The sequence below is a fragment of the Hypanus sabinus genome, chromosome X1 (assembly GCF_030144855.1).
Source record: "Hypanus sabinus isolate sHypSab1 chromosome X1, sHypSab1.hap1, whole genome shotgun sequence".
In the NCBI taxonomy this organism is placed as follows: Eukaryota; Metazoa; Chordata; class Chondrichthyes; order Myliobatiformes; family Dasyatidae; genus Hypanus; species Hypanus sabinus.
The window spans coordinates 50,710,386-50,731,434 of record NC_082738.1 but is presented as its reverse complement, the minus strand read 5'-3'; the positions used below and the strand labels follow the sequence as shown (position 1 = coordinate 50,731,434).

Here is a 21,049-nt window from a genome sequence, read left to right as displayed (position 1 = left end):
AAGGGTTACAAGAAGTAGTCACCCCAATGTGCAGGAAGCGAGTAGCTGGGTGACTGTCAGGTGAAATGGAAATGTGAATAGGCAGTTAGTGCAGAGCACCCCTGTAGCCATTCTCCTCAATAATAAGTACACTGCTTTGGATACCATTTTGGAAGACCTCCCGGGGAATGCCACGGAGAGCAGGTTACTGGCATGAAGCATGGTCCGTGGTGCAGAAGGGAAAGAAGGAGAAGTGGGGAGTCATAGTGATAGGAGACCCAACAGTCAGGGTAACAGACAGGAGATTCTGTGGGCATGAGAAGGACACCGGGATGGTATGTTGCCTCCCAGGTGCTAGGGTCAGGGATGTGTTGGATTGCGTCCACAGCATTTTGGAGAGGGAGGGAGAGCAGCTAGACGCCTTAGTACATATTGGTACCAATGACATAAGAAGGAAAAGCAAAGAGGTCCTGAATAGAGAATTTTGAGAACTAGGTAAAAAGCTGAGAAGCAGGACCTCCAGGGTAGTAATTTCTGGACTGCTACCTGTGCCAACTGCCAGTAAGGGTAGAAACAGGATGGTTTGGCAGATTAATGCGTATCTGAGAAGCTAGTGCAAGGGGCAGGACTTCAGTTCTAGGATAATTGGGATCTCTTCTGGGGGAGGTATGGCCCGTTCAAAAGTGACAAGTTGCACACGAACCCGAGGAGGAACAATATTCTCGTGGGCAGGTTTGTTAGAGCTGTTGGGGAGGGTTTAAACTAACCTGGCAGGGGAGTGGGAACTGGAGTAAAGGGACTCAGGATAGGATGGATGGTAAAAAAGCAAAGATAGCATGCAGTCAGATTGTCAGGAAGGGCAGGCAGATGATAGGACAAAATTGCAGCCAGCAGGGTGAGTATCAGTGCATTAGGGATGCAGAATCAAAAAGGGTAGCAAATACAGTGTTATATCTCAATGCAAAGAGTATAGGAAATAAGGTGAATGATCTTGTTGCATTATTATAGATTGTCAGGTATGATGTTGTGACCATCACTGAATCATGGTTGAAGAATAGTTGTAGCTGGGAGCTGAACGTCCAAGGATACACATTATAATGGAGGGAGAGGAAGGTAGGCAGAGGGAGTGGAATGGCCCTGCTGGTAAAAAATGGCACCAAATCAGTAGAAATATGTGACATAGGATTGGAAGACATTGGGTTGAATTAAGAAACTGCAAGGGTAAATGGACCCTGATGCTAGTTATATACAGGCCTCCCAACAGTAGCTGAGATGTGGACTGCAGATTACAATGGGAAATAGAAAGGCCAATGTTATGATACGTATAGGAGATTTCAACAGCCAATTGGGAAAATCAGGTTGACCATAGATCTCAAGAGAGTGAGTTTGTTGAATATCTATGAGATGGCTGTTTAGAGCAGCTTATCGTTGAGCCTACTGGGGGATTAACTACACTGGATTGGGTGTTATGTTATAGAACATAGAACATAGAATAGTACAGCACATTACAGGCCCTTCGGCCCACACTGTTGTGCCGACCCTCAAACCCTGCCTCCCATATAACCCCCCACCTTAAATTCCTCCTGTCTAGTAGTCTCTTAAACTTCACTAGTGTATCTGCCTCCACCACTCAGGCAGTGCATTCCACGCATCAACCACTCTCTGAGTGAAAAACCTTCCTCTAATATCCCCCTTGAACTTCCCTCCCTTACCTTAAACCCATGTCTTCTTGTACTGAGCAGTGGTGCCCTGGGGAAGAGACGCTGGCTGTCCACTTTGTCTATTCCTCTTAATATCTTGTACACTTCTGTCATGTCTCCTCTCATCCTCCTTCTCTCCAAAGAGTAAAGCCCTAGCTCCCTTAATCTCTGATCATAATGCATACTCTCTAAACCAGGCAGCATCCTGGTAAATCTCCTTTGTACCCTTTCCAATGCTTCCACATCCTTCCTATAGTGAGGCGACCAGAACTGGACACAATACTCCAAGTGTGGCCTAACTAGAGTTTTATAGAGCTGCATCATTACATCGCGTCTCTTAAAATCTAACCCTCGACTTATGAAAGCTAACACCCCATAAGCTTTCTTAACCACCCTATCTACCTGGGAGGCAACTTACAGGGATCTGTGGACATATACCCCCAGATCCCTCTGCTCCTCCACACTACCAAGTATCCTGCCATTTACTTTGTACTCCACCTTGGAGTTTGTCCTTCCAAAGTGTACCACCTCACACTTCTCCGGGTTGAACTCCATCTGCCACTTCTCAGCCCACTTCTGCATCCTATCAATGTCTCTCTGCAATCTTTGACTACACTATCTACAACACCACCAACCTTTGTGTCATCTGCAAACTTGCCAACCCACCCTTCTACCCCCACATCCAGGTCGTTAATAAAAGTCACGAAAAGTAGAGATCCCAGAACAGATCCTTGTGGGACACCATTAGTCACAACCCTCCAATCTGAATGTACTCCCTCCACCACAACCCTCTGCCTTCTGCAGGCAAGCCAATTCTGAATCCACCTGGCCAAACTTCCCTGGATCCCATGCCTTCTGACTTTCTGAATAAGCCTACCATGTGGAACCTTGTCAAATGCCTTACTAAAATCCATGTAGATCACATCCACTGCACTACCCTCATCTATATGCCTGGTCACCTCCTGGTTATGAACCAGAGGAGATCAGAGTGCTTAAGGTAGAAGAACCCTTAGGAGGTAGTGATAACAATATGACTGAGTTCAACTTAAAATTTGATAAGGAGAAAGTAAAGTCTGACATAACAGTATTTCAGTGGAGTAAAGGAAATTACAGTGGTATGAGAGAGGAGTTGGTCAAAGTAAATTGGAAGGAGCTGCTGGCAGGGATGACAGCAGAGCAGCAATGGTGTGAGTTTCTGGGGGAAATGAGGAAGGTGCAGGATAGATGTATTCCAAAAGTAAAGAAATACTCAAGTGGCAAAATAGTACAACCATGGCTGACAAGGGAAGTCAAAACTAATGTAAAAGCAAAAGGGAGGGCATACAACAAAGCAAAATTTAACGGAAGATAGAGGATTGGGAAGCTTTTAAAAACCCACAGAGAGCAATTAAAAGAATCATTAGGAGGGAAAAGATGAAATATGAAAGCAAGCTAGTAAACAATATCAAAGTGGATAGTAAAAGCTTTTTCAAGTATGTAAAAAAGATAAAAGAGAGATGACAGTGGATATAGAACTGCTAGAAAATGAGGCCAGAGAAATAATAACGGGGACAAGGAGATGGCAGGTAAACTAAATGAGTATTTGCAATCAGTCTTCACTGTGGAAGACACTAGCAGTGTGCCAGGTGTTGAAGGGTGTGGGAGAAGAGAAGTGGGTGCAGTTACTATTACAAGAGAGAAGGAGCTCAGAAAGCTGAAAGACCTAAAGCTACACAAGTCACCTGGACCAGATGAACTGCACCCTAGCATTCTGCAAGAAGGAGCGGTTGAGATTGTGGAGGCATTAGAAATGATCTTTCAAAAATCATTGGACTCTGGCATGGTGCCACTGGACTGGCAAATTGCAAATGTCACTCCACTCTTTAAGAAAAGAGTAAGGCAGCAGAAAGGAAATTATAGACCAGTTAGCCTGAGTTCAGTGGCTGGGAAGATGTTGGAGTCAATTGTTAAGGGTGAGATTACGGAGTACTTGGTGACACAGGACAAGATAGGACAAAGTCAGCATGGGAAGATCTTGCCTGATGAACCTGTTGGAATTCTTTGAGGAGATCACAAATAGGATAGATAAAGGGGATGCTCTGAAAGTTATATATTTGGACTTTCAGAAGGCCTTTGACAGCGTACCATACATGAGGCTGCTTACCAAGTTGAGAGCCCATGGTATTACAGAGAAGTTATTGGCATGGTTAGAGCATTGGCTGATTGGTAGGAGGCAGCGAGTGGGGAATTAAAAGGATCCTCTTCTGTTTGGCTGCCAGTGACTAGTGGTGTTCCGCAGGGGTTGGTGTTGGGACCACTTCTTTTAATGCTGCATATCAGAGGATGGAATAGGTGATTTTGTTGCCAAATTTTCAGATGATATGAAGATTGATGGAGGGGCAGGTAGTGTTGAGGGAACAAGTAGGCTGCAAAAGGACTTAAACAGATTCGGAGTATGGGCAAGAAAGTGACAAATGAAATACAATGTTGGAAAATGCATGGTCATGCACTCTGGTAGTAGAAATAACTCTGCAGACTATTTTCTAAATGGGGAGAAAATCCAAACATCTGAGATGCAAAAGGACTTGGGAGTCCTTGTGCAGAACACCCTAAAGGTTAACTTGTAGGTTGAGTCGGTGATGAGGAAGGCAAATGCCATACTAGCATTGATTTCAAGAGGTCTGGAATACAAGAGCAAGGATGTGATGCTGAGGCTTTATAAGGCACCGGTGAGGTCGTGAGTATTGTGAACAGTTTTGAGCTCCTCATCTAAGAAAGAACGTGCTGGCCTTGGAGAAGGTTCAGAAGAGGTTCACAAGGATGACTCTGGGAATGAAAGAGTAATCATATGAAGAACATTTGATGGCTCTGGGTCTGTACCCGCTAGAATTTAGAAGGATGGGGTGGGGGGGGGAGATCTCATTAAAACCTTTCGAATGTTGATATGCATAGTTGATGTGGAAAGGATGTGTTCCATGATGGAGGAGTCTAGGACAAGAGGGCACAGCCTCAGGATAGACAGGCGCCCATTTACAACAGAGATGTGGAGAAATTTCTTTAGCCAGATGGTGGTGATTTTGTGGAAATTGTTACCACAAGCAGCTGTGGAGGCCAGGTCGTTGGGTGTATTTAAGGCAGAGCTTGATAGGTTCTTGATTGGACACAGCATCAACGGTTACAAGGAGAAGGCTGGGGAGTATGGGTGAGGAGGGGAAAAAAGGATCAGACGTGATTGAATGGCAGAGCAGACTCAAAGGGCCAAATGGTTTATTCCTGCTCCTATGCCTATGGTCTTAAGTCTTCACAGTTTCAACTCCTATAGTTATTATTATAGAATAGCAGTACATGTTGCAGTGGAGACACAAGAGACTGCAATGCCGGCTGCAAGAGGTATTCTTAAATTTACTTTATTTTGCTGTGATTAATCCTGTGGTTTCAACCCATCTTACACACTCTACCTTAAACACAGGATAACCATACTGCTATAATCAAAAATCAAAAGCTGAAGATAAAATGTTTTATGTCAGAAAGGGCGGATGCCACCCGGGCTATGGCAAAATAAACCACAATTAAACAGTGGAAGTGTCAGGCAGAGGTGATGCAGTTAAGTTTCACTCTATCTTCAGAGACTAAATAAACAGATGGTAGGAGGTATTATTCCATTCAGATAGTAGAAGGGGTTGAAATAACAGGGCAGATGGTGAGATGCTGAAAACTGGGATTACATAGAAACTTAATGGCTATTGTTTCTGAATGATCAAGTTTAGGTGATGAGTAAGAATGCAGTAGAATGGTATTAACACAAAGTTTTGCAATCTCCTCTTCTACACTGATACTCTTACAGACAAGAAAATGCAATTCAGCCTTCTGGAAAGGAGAAGGGGGTTCACTTTAGTCTGTGGCTTTTTCTTTGTTTTATCTGCCGTATTTTAAATCAAATACATTTGAAGTTGTCAGACATACACATGGTATGGTGTGATGGGGTGCCTCAGTAGAAAACTATCTAATTCAGCTACATCATGCCACCTGGTGTTTGCTTTCTGATGCATTACTATATGTGTTCCAAAGGTTTCAGTGCAAACTGTGGTTTGAATATAATTTCCAATGTTCACAATCGAAATTTGGGCTATAAAATGCAATGAGTTTGAAGTTGAGAGAGATCGAGTATATTAATAATGATGGCTAATATTTGGCATTGTGTAAACTTGCTGGTAAATATCTTGACATCTTTCTTAATTTGTGCCTTGATTTATACCCCCCATTCTCAGCTTGTGTACTAAGTAGTAATGATGATGCCATCTTTTGCTCAGGGTAGTTATCACAGAAGACCATATATCTTGAGAAGTCAATTTTTTTTTGAAAATGTAGTCCCTGATATTTGATACTCCTTGAAGCAACAGCCAATTCACAACTAATTTTTTAAAAAGTCCCAGACAAATCAACAATTACTATTTGGAGAAATTGATTAGAAGAATACGTATTTCTTAAGGTTCCAGCCCTGCTCTTCGTGGAGTCTTCTACATGCAAATCAATAAACAAATAAGGTTTTGCTTTAATGGATTATCCAACATTTGAGATCAATGGAGCAATCTTTCAGTCTTTTCTTGGTTCTCAACAAAGGTTGTGTGCTCAAATCTTTGGAATGTGATTTAAAGACACAACTTTTAGACTCAAAAATCAAGAATAATACAAGGCTAAACTGCAGCATTCTTCTTCTCATTTAACTTTATTTTAAATTAACCTCTTACAAATCCTCATTTTTTGTTTAAGAATACTACCTTACACTCATAATTTTAGTCACAGGAACCACTTTAAATGATCATGGTTTGAAGAATTGTTAAGTGCTTCCCCTGGCAAATCTTTCCAATTGTTTAGAATCATTTTATAGTTATGCTGGAAATAAATTATATCAACATGGAAATGACTCATAAAATTTGATATATTGAATCTCTCTAATTTATAGGTCCATAGTCTCATAATTTATGTGTAGAATTGCACATTTTTGCATTTGATATTTAGGTACGTGTAGAAGGACATTGATAAGATGCAGTGTTGGGCTGAAAAGTGGCAGATGGAATTCAATCTGGAAAATGCAAAGTGATACACTTTGGAAATTCAAACTTGAATATAGATTACAGGGTTAATGGAAGGGTTCTTAACAGTGTGGAGGAACAGAGGGATGTTGCATCCATGACTATAGCTACCACACATGTTGATAGGGGGTTAGGAAGGTACTGTATATGGTGTGTTGGCCTTCATTAGTTCTGGACTTGAGTTCAAGAGCCATGAGGTAATATTCAGCTCAATGAAACTCTGGTTAGACCAGACTTGAAGTATTGTGTTCATTTCTGGTTGCTTCAATATAGAAAGGATGTGGAAGCTTTAGAGAGGGTGCAGAGCAGATTTACCAGGATGCTGTCTGGATTAGAGAACAGTTCTTAAGAAGATAGGATGAGCAAGCTAGGGCTTTTCACTTTGGAGTGAAGGAGAATGAGAGGTGGCTTGACAGAGGTATATAAGGTAAGCAATATTGATGGAGTGGAGAGCCAGTGACTTTTTCCCAGGACGGAAATAGCTAACACAAGAAAGCATAATTTTAAAGAGATTGGAGGGATGTATGGGGGGTGGGGGTATGTCAGAGGTAGTTTTTTTATACACTGAAAATGATTAGCGCATAGAATTCACTGCAGGAGTGATGGTCGAAGAAGATACATTAGGGACATTTAAGAGACTCTCAGATAGGCACATAGATGAAAGAAAAATGGAGGGCCATGTGGGAGCTAAGCGTTAGATTGATCTTGGTTAAAAGATCAGCACAACATCGTGGGCCGAAGGCCTGTACTGCGTTGAATTATTCTATGTTCTATGAAAGTGGTTGATTGAGTATAATAACGTTATAAGTAATTCTCTGATAGATTCTCAAAGATAATTTTACAAGGAAGATAATTTTCAAATTCCTCATTACTCTATTTCAGACATTGCCGGCTACATAACAATCCAACACCATGTCTTACATATCCAACCACTCCACCACCTACGTCTTCCCCCAAACTACCAAAGATGCATCCATATTGACCTGAGTTTTTGCTGGAGCTACATTCAAGTTAAAGTTCATGGAAAAGTTTTTAGTTTATTGTCCTTCAGCTGTACACATGTATACAGCAGGTAAACAAAACACCTTTTCTCAGGGACCAAGATGCAAAACACAGTACATACATCACATACAGCACATAAAATAATATTAACCACAATGATATTAATCGATGTATTTGCTAACTTCAGAAACTTCAAGGAGGTCAGGCTCAGCTGACTGGGACTCCTGTTCCACCAATGAAAACTGTAGAGCTTCTGTCCAGGAAGATAAAATGTATGATTATTTAACTTTTGCCTTTTCTTTTCAGTATTCAACTTGTCCATCACCATTCAATTCAAGATGATACCAATGAACTCAGGAATCTGGCTAAGAGCAGGGATGGCTTGCGGCCTCTATCCACTCTCCCCATGTTTAATGCAAGAACTGGAGAAAGGGCACCTTCTCGACTCCCCTTTAATTCTGATACATCCAGAGTTCCTCTTATTTTGGACCAACAGTAAGTTCTTATTATTTATAATATGTAATGGCAATGAAATATGCAATGTATTATTAAGAATCAATGTATACATCTTCTTTGTTGTATATATTGAACATAGATATTTATTTTGTTTGCTGAATGAAGGAGTATTTTTTAATTTTCTTTCAGATCAAAAGGTTAGAATTAAATAAGCACCTTAATGACATTCATAAACTAATCTGGACTGTCAAATGTAACTAAAAATTAATTTAATTGAGAAGTGTACTGTGAGTGCATATTTGGTGTTTCAGGTAACCAGCTACTATGAGAAGGAAAAGACAGAAGCATTCCCAATCTATTGACATTTAAAACATTAAAATATATTTACAATATATGCAAGAACTCCGGTAGATTAGTTTAACTCCAGATTACAGTTACACTGCAGTAAACAACAGAAATTAGCATTCATAAAAGTGCATTCAATGTTGTAAAAATAATACCAGTATCTATCTGACTTAGCACCATATAGATGTTAGGCCAAAAAAAAAGCAGTTGATGTCAGAGGAAAGTACTTAGAGTGGCCACTTTATTAGGTACACCTGTACTTCTGCTCGTTAATGCAAATACCTAACCTGCCAATTATGTGGCACCAACTCAATGCATAAAACCATGTAGACATGGTCAAGAGGTTCAGTTGTTGTTCAGACCAAACATCAGAATGGGGAATAAATGTGATCTAAGTGACTTTGACCATGGAATGATTGTTGGTGTCAGACGAGGTGGTTGAGCATCTCAGAAACTGCTGATCTGGGATTTTCACGCACAACAGTCTTTGGTCCATGAATGTACAGGAATACACTCAGTGGCCACTTTATTAGGTACCTCATGTGCCTAATAAAAGTGTCCACTGTGTATATAGGGAGATAGAGCAGAGAGAATTAACGAGGGAATTCTGGTGAATGATGGCTAATATACCCCAGGTCCCAACTCCTCTTCTGTGCTAATTCCTCCTCACCCCTAACGTATAAGATTAACTCAAAAGACAATATAAATAATTTAAAATATCAATCTAGAGCAGAATGTTTTTAAGCAGTAGCTTATCTTCCCCTTTGCTTCCAATTCTTTACCTTACTATCTTTGTTGAAATCAATTGGTTCTTAAATTTAATCTGTGGCAGAATGAGAGGAAGCCCCACTGCTGCCAAGTAAAGGTGATCAGCAAGGCTGTTGTTTGCATTTCACAGTGTGTGCACAAGAAGGAAAAGATCTACAATTGGTAGCAATTGCAAACAGGCAAAAGTTTGTTAGGAAGCAATCACTGCTTGATTTGGAAATCCAGTGGGCGACCAAAACGCATGTGAGAATGGAACATGGAATATGTTTTCTACTCTCAAAGAAGTAATATTTTTCATTTAAAGAAAATGATTGTGTTGTATTGTTGCATTAGAATAGTCAAAGAACTAATGTTTTAGATGAGGATTTTATCGAGATGTAAATTATATTTATGCTTATTACTGTAAAACACATACATAACATTAAGTAACATACATTTACAATGTGTCCAAATAAAAGTAATCATAATATGACTTCAGAAATTAATAAACAATTACAAATGCACTTTATTGAGAATAAGTATTTCTTTATTATGTTATAGTGGGCTTTTGAAAGTAAATTATAAATTTGCCCTAGAACAAAAAGGCAAAATTAATATTTTATGATCAAAACATTATCCAGTACAATAAAAATGTTGAAGCATAATAAATAGCACAGATTCATAATTTCATTTCACTGGTAAAGAACGGACAATTCAGAAGACCAGTGGGGAAAAAATTCCTAAAGTGATACTTCCTTTTATTTCTTTAATAACTTTTGTCACATTTTGATGATTCACTGAATTTATTCAGCATGGTAATCTGATCAGCACTGTAACCAACTGGAGACCATCACCTCTCGTGCACACTTTTGGAAAGTAACAACAAGTATTTGCACTGAAGTTTAACATGGCATGAGGAGACATATTACTTTTTTTTTGTCTGTGTGGGAATATCCTAAGTTTATTCTCAATATATTTGTTAAATAAATATGTATCACTGAATTATTTATCTATATAACTGTTAGTTAATCATTTATTCATGATTTAATTATTTTCATTTTTTCTCATCAGGGAACCACATAGTGATCCTTATCCCAGGTAACTTTGCTTATTACCATACTGAAATACTTTAAAATTTGGTTTATTACATTTAAATTGTTAGGAAATCTAATTGTCAATTTGGTTTAAATGTTTTAAAAAATCCTCTTGTGATTCAGCTAAAGCACAATCACTGCAAACAGGTCATTGACACCACCTACAGTTCAATGTATGATACTGCTACAGAGAGTCAATCACTTTATGATCTTGTCCTTTGCAGAACCCAGCCAAAGACTCAACAGCAAAAAGACGTTGGTTAGTATTTCAGTACTTAGATTATATAACAATGTTCGAAATACAATTGTTTTAAAATATATGCTACGAAAATATTTAATGTGCCTGAAAGTAAACAAAATATACAAAGTGAAATTGGCTATTTGCCCCTTGAGCAGGTTCCATCACTCAGTTTGTTCATGGTTGATCTGAAGTTTAACTCTATTTAAACATTGGTTTTGTATCCCTTAATATCGTAACTAACAAAATGTATCAGTGTCAGTTTGAAAGTTTGTTTTTAGTTGGCAGAGTCTCAACTACCATTTGTGGTGAGATCCAGATATCCACCAGGTGAGGGGCTTGTTGACCTTACCCTTGAACTCCCTGGATCTAACTTGATGCATTCTTGCTCTACATTTCCCCACCAGAGGAAATAGTTTCCATCTGACTTAACAAATTGTTTCATTACCTTTAATACCTCAATTTGATCATCCCCCAAATGGATTACAATCAATTATATTGCAAGCTTCACCTGTGCAACATTTCTAGTGCACCCTTCCTATTCTTGAGTTCTACCCAAATGGGTTCAGTGTCTGACCCCTCCATTATGCCTCACCTGAGTGCAGCTGTGATATTATCCCTGATTAGTAGTGCAACTCCCCCCCCCCCCCCCACTCCCCGTTACCTCCTCCTCTATCTATTCTGAAATTTTGAAAACCTGGTGTGCTTTAATCACCCATTCCTGCCCCTCTCTCAACCAAGTCTCTGTAATGGTCACAACATTATAATTCCATGTACTGATCCATGCTCTAAGTTCATCACCTTTACCCATAATATTCCTGGCATTAAAATAGGCAGACTTCAAACTATCCGATCCATCATACCTGTTATTTCGACTTTACCTTTCAATATTTTCCCTGATATTTACCTTCTGGTTGGATCCTTCCCTTACTGACCCAGGGCTCCAGATCCCAGCTTCCTGCAAAACCAGTTTAAACTCTCCCGAGTAGCATCAGAAAACCTCCCAGCCAGGATATTGCTTCCCCTCCGGTTCAGGTGCAACGTGCCCCTCGTGTACAGGTCACCCCTTTCCCAGATAAGGTTCCAATGATCAAAGAACTTGAAACCCTGTCCCCTGCACCATCTCTGCAGCCACTCATTCATCTGTGCTATCACCCTGTTCTTGCCTGCTCTAGCTGGTGGCACAGGGAGTGATCTGGAGGTTGCAACCTTGGAGGGCCTTTTCTTCAGCCTCTTTCCTAACTCTGTCTACTCACTGTGTAGAACCTCTTCCCCTTTTCTGCCTATGTCATTTGCACCACAACCTCTGTCTGTAACCTCTTCCCCTTGAGAATATCCTGCAACCACTCATGGACCCTGGAACCTGAGGGACAACTCACCATCCTGGTGTCTCTTTTGTGGCCATAGATTCTCCTTTCTTCCTCCTAACTACCAAGTCCCCTACAACTGCCACACTGCCTGACTTGACTCTTTCCTGTCAAGGCACAGAGCCAGCCACAGGGGTGTCATCAGCCTGATGGGTCATTCTCCTCCCCCAGCAGTATCTAAGGGGATATATTTGTTGCTGGGGGCTCTGACCTGATACACACTCCTCTAGTGTGAGCTGCTAAAAAAGAACTTAAAGCTAAAGAGAATGCTATTTTTTTCCTGCAATTATTGACCCTTTACAGCTTATCCTCTGGGATTTTTTTAACCCCTAGCCCTGTTGAATGAACTTTGCACCTCACTGGGCCTGCAGTCTTTAATCTTTGGCCTGTTGCTGCATTTTTAAAGTAATTTTCATTAAAGCTTATTCATCATTTTAATTTGAGGAAATTTATCTTGTATGATAATACATTGATCCTTTTATCTAAATTGGTAAGATCTTAAAATGTTGTGTGGTGTCCAGATCATTTTTCACTGATTAAGTGTGATAGAAGGAAAAATTCTCATCACATTTAAAAGGTACTTGGACTTGCATGGATACTATTAATGGCAAAAACCAATTACTGTTTATCTTTGCTACAATTGTACAACTGCTGGGTGGTTCTTTATTGATCGCCACAGACTCAATGAGCAAAATGACCTCCATCATTAAATCTATCCTGATTTATTTATGATGTGTGCCAAAACCATTCATGCCTTTTAAAAATAGACCATTGTGGTATAATACAATCTAGTTCTAAACCCTATCACATTGCTTTCTCTACATATTCCAGAATGACTGAATATTGACATTATTTTAATTTCTCTATAACTGATGGTTCAAATCTTCTGTTTTAGTTTGTACTGCCATGTAAAATTGTTATTTACCTTCTGACTGCCCACAAGTTTGGCATTCCCATCTTGCCTGAAGCAAAAATGCAGAATTTCTGCGTGGTTGCTCTATGCTGACAAGATCACTGCACTCCAATGCTGGAGTCAGATGATACAACACAAGCTCTACCAAATATTTCTGAGCTGGGTCTAAACAGGTAGAGGAACTTCAACCCCATTTGTTTTAATGTTGATGAATGAACGTAAGGGAAAAGTATAAGTTAATTTATAATTTAATTAATATTTTTGAAGCGTTTATATGAATCTTTTGTTTGTTCATGTTTTTAAGTGTCTATACTTAAATAATTGAAAGCATTTTATTGATAGCTTTAGAATGGTTTGCATGTTAGTGGATGTTTATGAGACATTTACAAACATTAAACCACTGGTAACTTTTTCTGCCTCAAGAGTTGCTTAACTCTCACTTGAGTGGGTCCAATGGTGCAATTTCTTCCAAGAAGCCTGTTCTGACCTGATTCGAGCCTTTAAATCAGTTCTATGGACAGGGTTCTAATTGTTATTTTGAAGACTTCAATCAGGTCAGACCCTCACTCAGAACATTGGTTAGAGCACACTTTGAATATTGCCTGGTCACCACACTACAGAAAAAATTAGATAGTGTTAGAAAGAGTGCCGAAGAGATTCAACAGGATGTTACCTGAAATGGAAAGCATTAATTAGAAAGAGAGGTTACATAGACTGGGATTGTTCTCACTGGAGCACTTGAGGCTGAGGGATTACATTATAGAGGGGCATAGAAAGTCACAGTCTTTTTTGAATGGTAGAAGAGTCTAAAACTTGAGAAAATTGGCTTAAGGTGATAGGGGAAATATTTAAAGGGGAGTCTGAGAGGCAAATGCTTTCACACAGAAGGTGGTAGGTATATGAAACAAGCTGACAGAGGAGGTGGTAGAGGCAGGTACAATCACAGTATTTAAATGAATTTGGACAGGTACAAGGATCAGAAAGGAATAGAGGGATTTGAGCCAAATGCTGGAAAATTGGATTAGTGCAGATATCATCTAGACTGGGTGGATGGGTTGGGCCAAAGGGCCTGTTTATGTGCTATATAACTCTGATTCCAACTGGGTCTCTGGAAGAAATTGCACTATGGGACCCATTCAATGGATGATTAAGTAGGTAAGTTGCTTGTTAGAATTTTTAGGCCAATGTTTCACTAATTTTTTAAAGAATGGATCTGTTGAAGCTTAAAGATGTTTCTTTTCAATTAGGTAAATAAAGTCTTAAAACAAGATTTCTGACTGGATGCTAATCACGCCTAGACAAAATATGATATTGGTAAAGAAAGTTGGAAACATATGTAAACTATGTCTCATGTTACTGCTTTTTAACAATACATCTTATAATTATTATTAGCATGTACACATTTAATTCTAAGCAACTTAGATTGATAAACAAAAAAGTACAATTATGCTTTTCATCTAATGAATGTGTTGTAAAATAACACCACCAAGCTACAAAAGGCATTCATTGGTACATTATCATATATATAAAGTGATATCATTTAATTTTAAGTGCAATGCAAAAAGTATTTTATAATTTTACGTGCTTTATAACTGAAATGAGGAATTGTTAGCATGGCAGTTTTCACCATAATAAACTGAACAAAGGCTTGGCAAAGGGTCTCGGCCCGAAACATCGACAGTGCTTCTTCCTATAGATGCTGCCTGGCCTGCTGTGTTCCACTGGCATTTTGCGTGTGTTGCTTGAATTTGCAGCATCTGCAGACTTCCTTGTGTGAACAAAGACTTAGTGGTTTATGAAATTCATCTGAATTTCAAAATGGAATAGATGTTTTATCTTTTCTCAAGTTATTCTGTGACATGTAATTATTATAGCTATATATTAATCTCTTGAATTTTGTTCACACTTTTTAAGAAACTCAAGAACTCAGCTTGTGTTAATGATGTTAGAGAATGAGCACTGTGATGGCGTAAGCATTTTTCTGCACATTACTGAAAAGTAAAATATGTTACAAAACGCATTAGTAATTCATATCAAAGCTGCATTTTGGCAACTCTACTACAGCAGATTAAATTTACTTAGACTTTCTATAAATTTATATGTATCATGAGATCTATGACTCACAAATACAAAGTAGTTTTATATGAATTTCAATTTATGTGAAAAAATCCTTGTTCCATGATAAATCATTTCAGTATAAGAATGGCATGTCTTCACTTTGTTGAACAGAACAAAGTCAATTGGAAAAGAATAGTTCTTAGAAATATATATTTATGGGTTATTTCACACTTACCTTCATTACCTTAAAGTGTTAACTGTTTCTACACTTTTCAAAAAACAGAAACACAATAGTTGATGAATGTGATGGCTGGCTCCAACTCTTTGGCATTGTTTTTTTAATAGTAGGTGTGGAAGATTAAAGTTTAATCTGAATTTATCTGTTTCACGTTCAAGTTCAGTTTATTGTCATTCATCCATTTACATGTATACAGCTAAACAAAACAATGTTCCTTAGGACCAAGATGCAAAAACACATACACACATACACACAAGTACGTATATCATATAGAGTGCATAAAATAATATTAACTGATTTTTAAAAGGTATTCTGTAGATGTACAAGTTGACGTAAATGAATATACAACATATAGTTAAATATACAACAGTATAATGTTACTGGTGCTGCCATAACTCATGAGCACTGGGCTAGTCCAGTTCTATAGTTAGAACCCTAAGGTACCAGCAGTAATTTATATTACTCATGAAGATGAGATGAGCACTTGTTCAAATACAGCAGGTGCAGTAGTGGAAACAGATACCACTGAAATATTTTTATCCTGGATGCCATCTATATTCATATTAAACTAACTAATCTCATTGTAGTTCTCATCCTTTGCTTTGGTCTTCAGATTCTGCAAGAAGCCCTAAATTTTTATAATTGGAGTCAAAAATTTGGCAATGTACAGAAAACCAACAGTCTTTCAATTACTGTGAGCATCTGACATTGAATGCTATTGTTGTGGCACATGCTGTTCTTATATCAGGGGAATATATTGACTTTGAATTACAAGGCAACATCAGCTCACTGGGATGAGGCTCTGGAGTAGCAGGTTTGGTATGATGCGTTACTGAAATCATTGAAAGAAAACATCTTTCTTGGCATACTGTATTTAGAGCAAGAACATAAGCACATTCTGTTTCTTTAATAAATGTATGATATCCATTGAATAGGCACTGGTTTTCTTCTTTCCTTTCTAGAATTTCCTAGATATCACTCAGTGCTACTACAGATGTTATATTAAGAATAGAAACTGTACATGAGCTCCAAAGCCATATTCTACCAGTGTATAAGAAAACAGGTTCCAATTGTTTTCAGAATGCTAGACACAAGCCATTTGTCCCATCTAATCTGTGCCGAACAGTTATTCTGCCTAGTCCCATGGACCATAGCCCTCCATAGGCCTCCCAACTATGTATTTATCCAAACTTCTCTTAAAGGTTGCATCCAAATCCTCATCCACCACGTCTGCTTGGAGCTTGTTCCATACTTGCACCACCCTCTGAGTGAAGAAGTTGATCTTTGCGTCTATTAGATCTCTCCTCATTCTTCAATGCTCCAGTGATAAAAGTCCTGACCTCTTCAACCTTACCCCATAACTTGGGTCCTCAAGTCCCAGCAATACCTTTGTAAATTTTCTCCATACTTTGTCAATCTTATTGATATCTTCCCTGTAATTAGCTGACCAGAACCACACAAAATTTGCTCAAAATTTCAAAATTTGACCTTACTCATATCTTCTCCAACTTCAACATAACATTCCAACTCCTATATAGAATACTGTGGTTTATGAAAACCAATGTACCAAAAGCTTTCTTTACAACCTTATCTACCTGTGACATCACTTTCAATTAATTATCGACCTGTATTCACAGATCTCTTTGTTCTACTACACTCCTCAGTGCCCTAACATTCACTGTGTAAGACCTACCCTGGTTTGTCCTCCCAAAGTACAACACCTCACACTTGTTTGCATTATATTCCACCTGTCATTTTTCAGCCCATTTTTCCAGCTGGTCCAAATCATGCTGTAAACATTGATAGCTTTCCTCGCTGTCCACTACACTCCAGTCTTGGTGTCATCCGTAAATTTGCTGATCCAGTTTACCACATTATCATCTAGATCATTGATATAATGACAAACAACAATGGACCCAGCACAGAACCCTGTGACACACCACCCGTCACCGGCCTCCAATCAGAGAGGCAGCTATCTAATACCACTCTCTTGCTTCTCCCACAAAGCCAATGTTGAATCCAATTTACCACTTTGACCTCAATACCAAGCAACTAAATCTTCTTGACCAAACCACCCATGTGGGACTTTGTTAAAGGCTTTGCTAAAGTCCATCCACTGCTTTGCCTTCATCAACTTTATCAACTTTCCTGGTATCTTCCAGAAAAAAACTCCATAAGGTTGGTTAGACATGACCTACCATACACAAAGCAATGCTGACCATTCCTTCTTAGGCCCTGTTTATCTAAATTCTTATATATCAGGTCCTGTAGAATACCTTCCAATAATTTACCCACTACTGATATCAGGATCACCAACGTATAATTTCCCGGGTTATTCTTGGAGCATTTCTTGAACAATAGTACAACATTAGCTATCCTTCAATCCTCCAACACCTCAATTGTGTAAAGGATGGTTTAAAACTCTCTGCTAGGGCCCCTGCAATTTTTACACTTGTCTCCTACAATGTCCAAGAGGACACCTTATCAGGTCCTGGGCATTTATCCACTCTAGTTTGCTTCAAGACAACAAGCACCTCTTCTTCTGTAATCTAGATACAGTTCATGATCTCCCTATTGTTTTGCTTCAGTTCTTTGACCCTGTTCATCTCCAAAGTAAATACAGATGCAAGATATCCATTTAAGATTTTGCCCATCTCTTTTCTCCCTTGCTATCCAGTTGTTCTTAATATATCCGTAGAAGCCCTAGGGATACTTTGTCACACTGTCTGCCAAAGCAACATTATGTCTTCTTGTAGCCCTCCTGATTTCCTTCTTAAGTGTTCTCTTGTATTTCTTACACCCCATAGCACCTCATTTGTTCCTGCCTGCCTATACTTTCTGTGCACTTCCTTCTTCTTAACCAGGGACTCAATGACTCTCAAAAACCAAGGTTCCCTAAATCTGTTAGCCTTGCCCTTTATTCCAACAGAAACTTATAAGCCCTTTACTCTCAATATCTCACTTTTAAAGGCCTCCCACTTACCTGGAAACATTCTATCCCAATCCACACCTGCCAGATCCTTTCTCCAATTCTGAATCTCACCCACCCTATCTCATTCCCTAAGAGGAGATCTAGAATCGCATTCTCTCTAGATGAGACCTTTATATATATTAATTAAGAAAACTTTCCCCAAGCACATTTGACAAACTCTCTCCCATCTAGTCCTTTTACAGTGTGTGAGTCCCTGTCATTATGTGGAAAGTTAATATCACCTACTATCACAACCTTATGTTTCTTGCAACAGTGGTCGAGCTCTCTACAAATTTGTTCCCCCAAATTCCGTTGATTTTTGGGTCGTCTGTAATACAATTCTGTTAACATGGTCATCGCTTTCTTATTCCTCAGTCCCACCCATATAGCTTCAACATCCAGGAACTACCCCTCTTACAAAGTTTCACTAACAGCTCCAATAATATAATTCCACATACTGATCCATTCTCCAAGCTTATCTGCCTTGTCTGCAATACTCCTTGCATTGAAGTAGACACAACTCAAAGCATTAGTCCCACTATTTTCAACCTTCCCACAAGTACATTGGTCTCCTTCCAGTTCAGTTGCAAACTATCAGGCTTGTACCTTTCCTGGAAGAGAACCCAATGATCTGAAAGTCTGAAGCCCTCCCTCCTGCACCTTAGCCATGCATTAAACTATATTTTTTTCCCTATTTCTTGCCTCATTAGCGTGTGGCATTGTTAGCAATCTTAATATCTTAATATCACCACCCTGGATGCTAACTTAATCCTTTAAGTTAGCACCTAACTCCCAGAACTCACATTACTGGACTTCATCACACTTCCTTCCTATGTCATTGATACTAATAAGGCTGTCAGAGATGTCTCTGACCTGGGCACGTGGGAGGCAACATATCACCCAGGAATCTAATTCTTGTCCAAAAAAACTCCTGTCTGTTCCCCTGTCACTATTGCTCACCTCTTCTTCACCCCTTCCATTCTGGGTCACCGAGCCAAACTCAGTGCCAGAGACCTGACAGCTGTAAATTTCCTCTGCTGGGTCCTACTAAAACTAACTTCTTTTTATCAGCCCTTGTCAAGTGCCTAATTACCTAATGATCTCAAGCTTTGCTAAAAGGCCTCAATTTTAAAATCTCATGCTCCTTCATTACAAGCAATGGCTCACACGATCTCAAGTTCCAAAAAGAGGTTCAATGTTACGTTGTTTGGAACGGCAAAATAACAATTGTTTCATTGAGTGTTAAAAAGTTGACTAATCTGAAACACATTGCTTTTTCAAAGGGCATGAAGTCTCTTTCAGTGGGAAAGAAGTCATCCTCTTTGATAAATTTAGGGCTAAAGCATGAAACATGCATTTAATAGTGGCATCACTATCAATTCCCAATATGCACATAGAATATCTCATATTGTTCCATTTTAAAAATGAGCCAAGTCATGCCAACTATTTGTAATATATTGTTTGCCAAGGAGTTTTCTACTGTAACAAAATAACATCTCAATAATCTATATAGGTATATGGACAGGAAAGGAGTGGAGGGTTATGGGCTGAGTGCGGGTAGGTGGGACTAGGTGAGATTAAGGGTTCGGCATGGACTAGGAGGGCCAAGATGGCCTGTTTCCGTGCTGTGATTGTTATATGGTTATATGGTTATATATAAATAATTATTTATTGGAATCTTAGTCACCATCATTGTGAATAATTTGATTAATAATTACTAAGAGACCCCAAACCAAATGGATTGTAGAAAATCAAAATACATCCCTCAGAATTCAAGAAAAAGAATTAAAATATGTGGAAGACAATTTCAAGATGCTTGTTTAAAAACTGTGAGACTGTTCTGTTACTAATTTGTGACATTACACAAGACAAGGAGCAAGAGTTATCCATTTAATCCTTTGCTCCATCACTCAAGAAGATCATGGCTGAGCAACTCCAGAACACATTTTGTTGCTCCACCCCATACTCTATACTATGCAGAAATCAATTGATCTTGTTTTGAATTCAACTAATAACTATGAGACAACACAGTGGGGTAAAAAAATTTTGAGTGAAGTATCTTCTTTTTATATCAGTCCAAAAAAGCCAAGCCCTTATTTTGAGACTGTGAATCCAATTTTAAGACTCCTCAACTTGGGAAAAAGTATTTCTCTCATCTGCTCTGTAGAATCCACCAAAATGTTGTATATTTTTATAAGTAACCACTCATTCTTTTAAAGTGTAAAAAATAAGAGGGCGAGTCTACTCAGTCCCTTTTCATATGAGAAACCTGTAATCCTAGGCAGACAGTCTGCAGAAATCTTCACTGCCCTCCCTCTTCAGGAAGTGTACAAAAGTGGTATACAGGATTCCAGTTGTGGTCCAACTGGACCTTCTATCATTACAGTTAGTAACCTTTACTCCTGATTTTAAGTCCTCTAGCAATAAAGAACAGCATACTCTTATGTTTTGTAACTCCAAAACATAAAACTAGTCAAAAGAAAAACATGGGACTGGGAATAACATGTACGTTTTGTTTTCAATTTTAGTGAGGCGCACCCATATGATGTGGTGGCATAATGACATATGCTATTTACATACTTTTACATAATGCATTATGTAAACAACAAAGAATGCTTAATCAAACAATTTATTTACAATATTATTGAAGCATTAAATACACAAATCTCCTCCTTGCTTAGCAATAAACTCCAACTCAATATAGAATGCATCTCAACCTATATACACATTATATATGTGTGTGTAATGCCCTGGTCCATATTTTTACTGTTACGCTGGATGTATTTCATTTAGCGGTTCTGTAAGAGTAGTCTGTTCTCCTTTCAGCCTGTTTGAGTTATTGCTGAAGATAAGGGATGATAAAGAACAT

At 38.8% G+C, this 21,049-nt stretch overlaps 1 protein-coding gene across 1 annotated transcript in view; it reads left to right on the top strand.

Annotated features, from left to right (window-relative positions):
- LOC132384496 (epsilon-sarcoglycan-like) overlaps window positions 1-10,659 on the top strand; it is a 36,552-nt gene extending 25,893 nt beyond the window's left edge. The window contains exons 9-11 of the mRNA XM_059955645.1: window positions 8,060-8,248; window positions 10,373-10,399; window positions 10,620-10,659. Of these exons, the coding sequence (XP_059811628.1) occupies window positions 8,060-8,248; window positions 10,373-10,399; window positions 10,620-10,659 (256 nt within the window). The remainder of the gene's footprint in view (window positions 1-8,059; window positions 8,249-10,372; window positions 10,400-10,619) is intronic.
- Window positions 10,660-21,049: the final 10,390 nt, after the last annotated feature.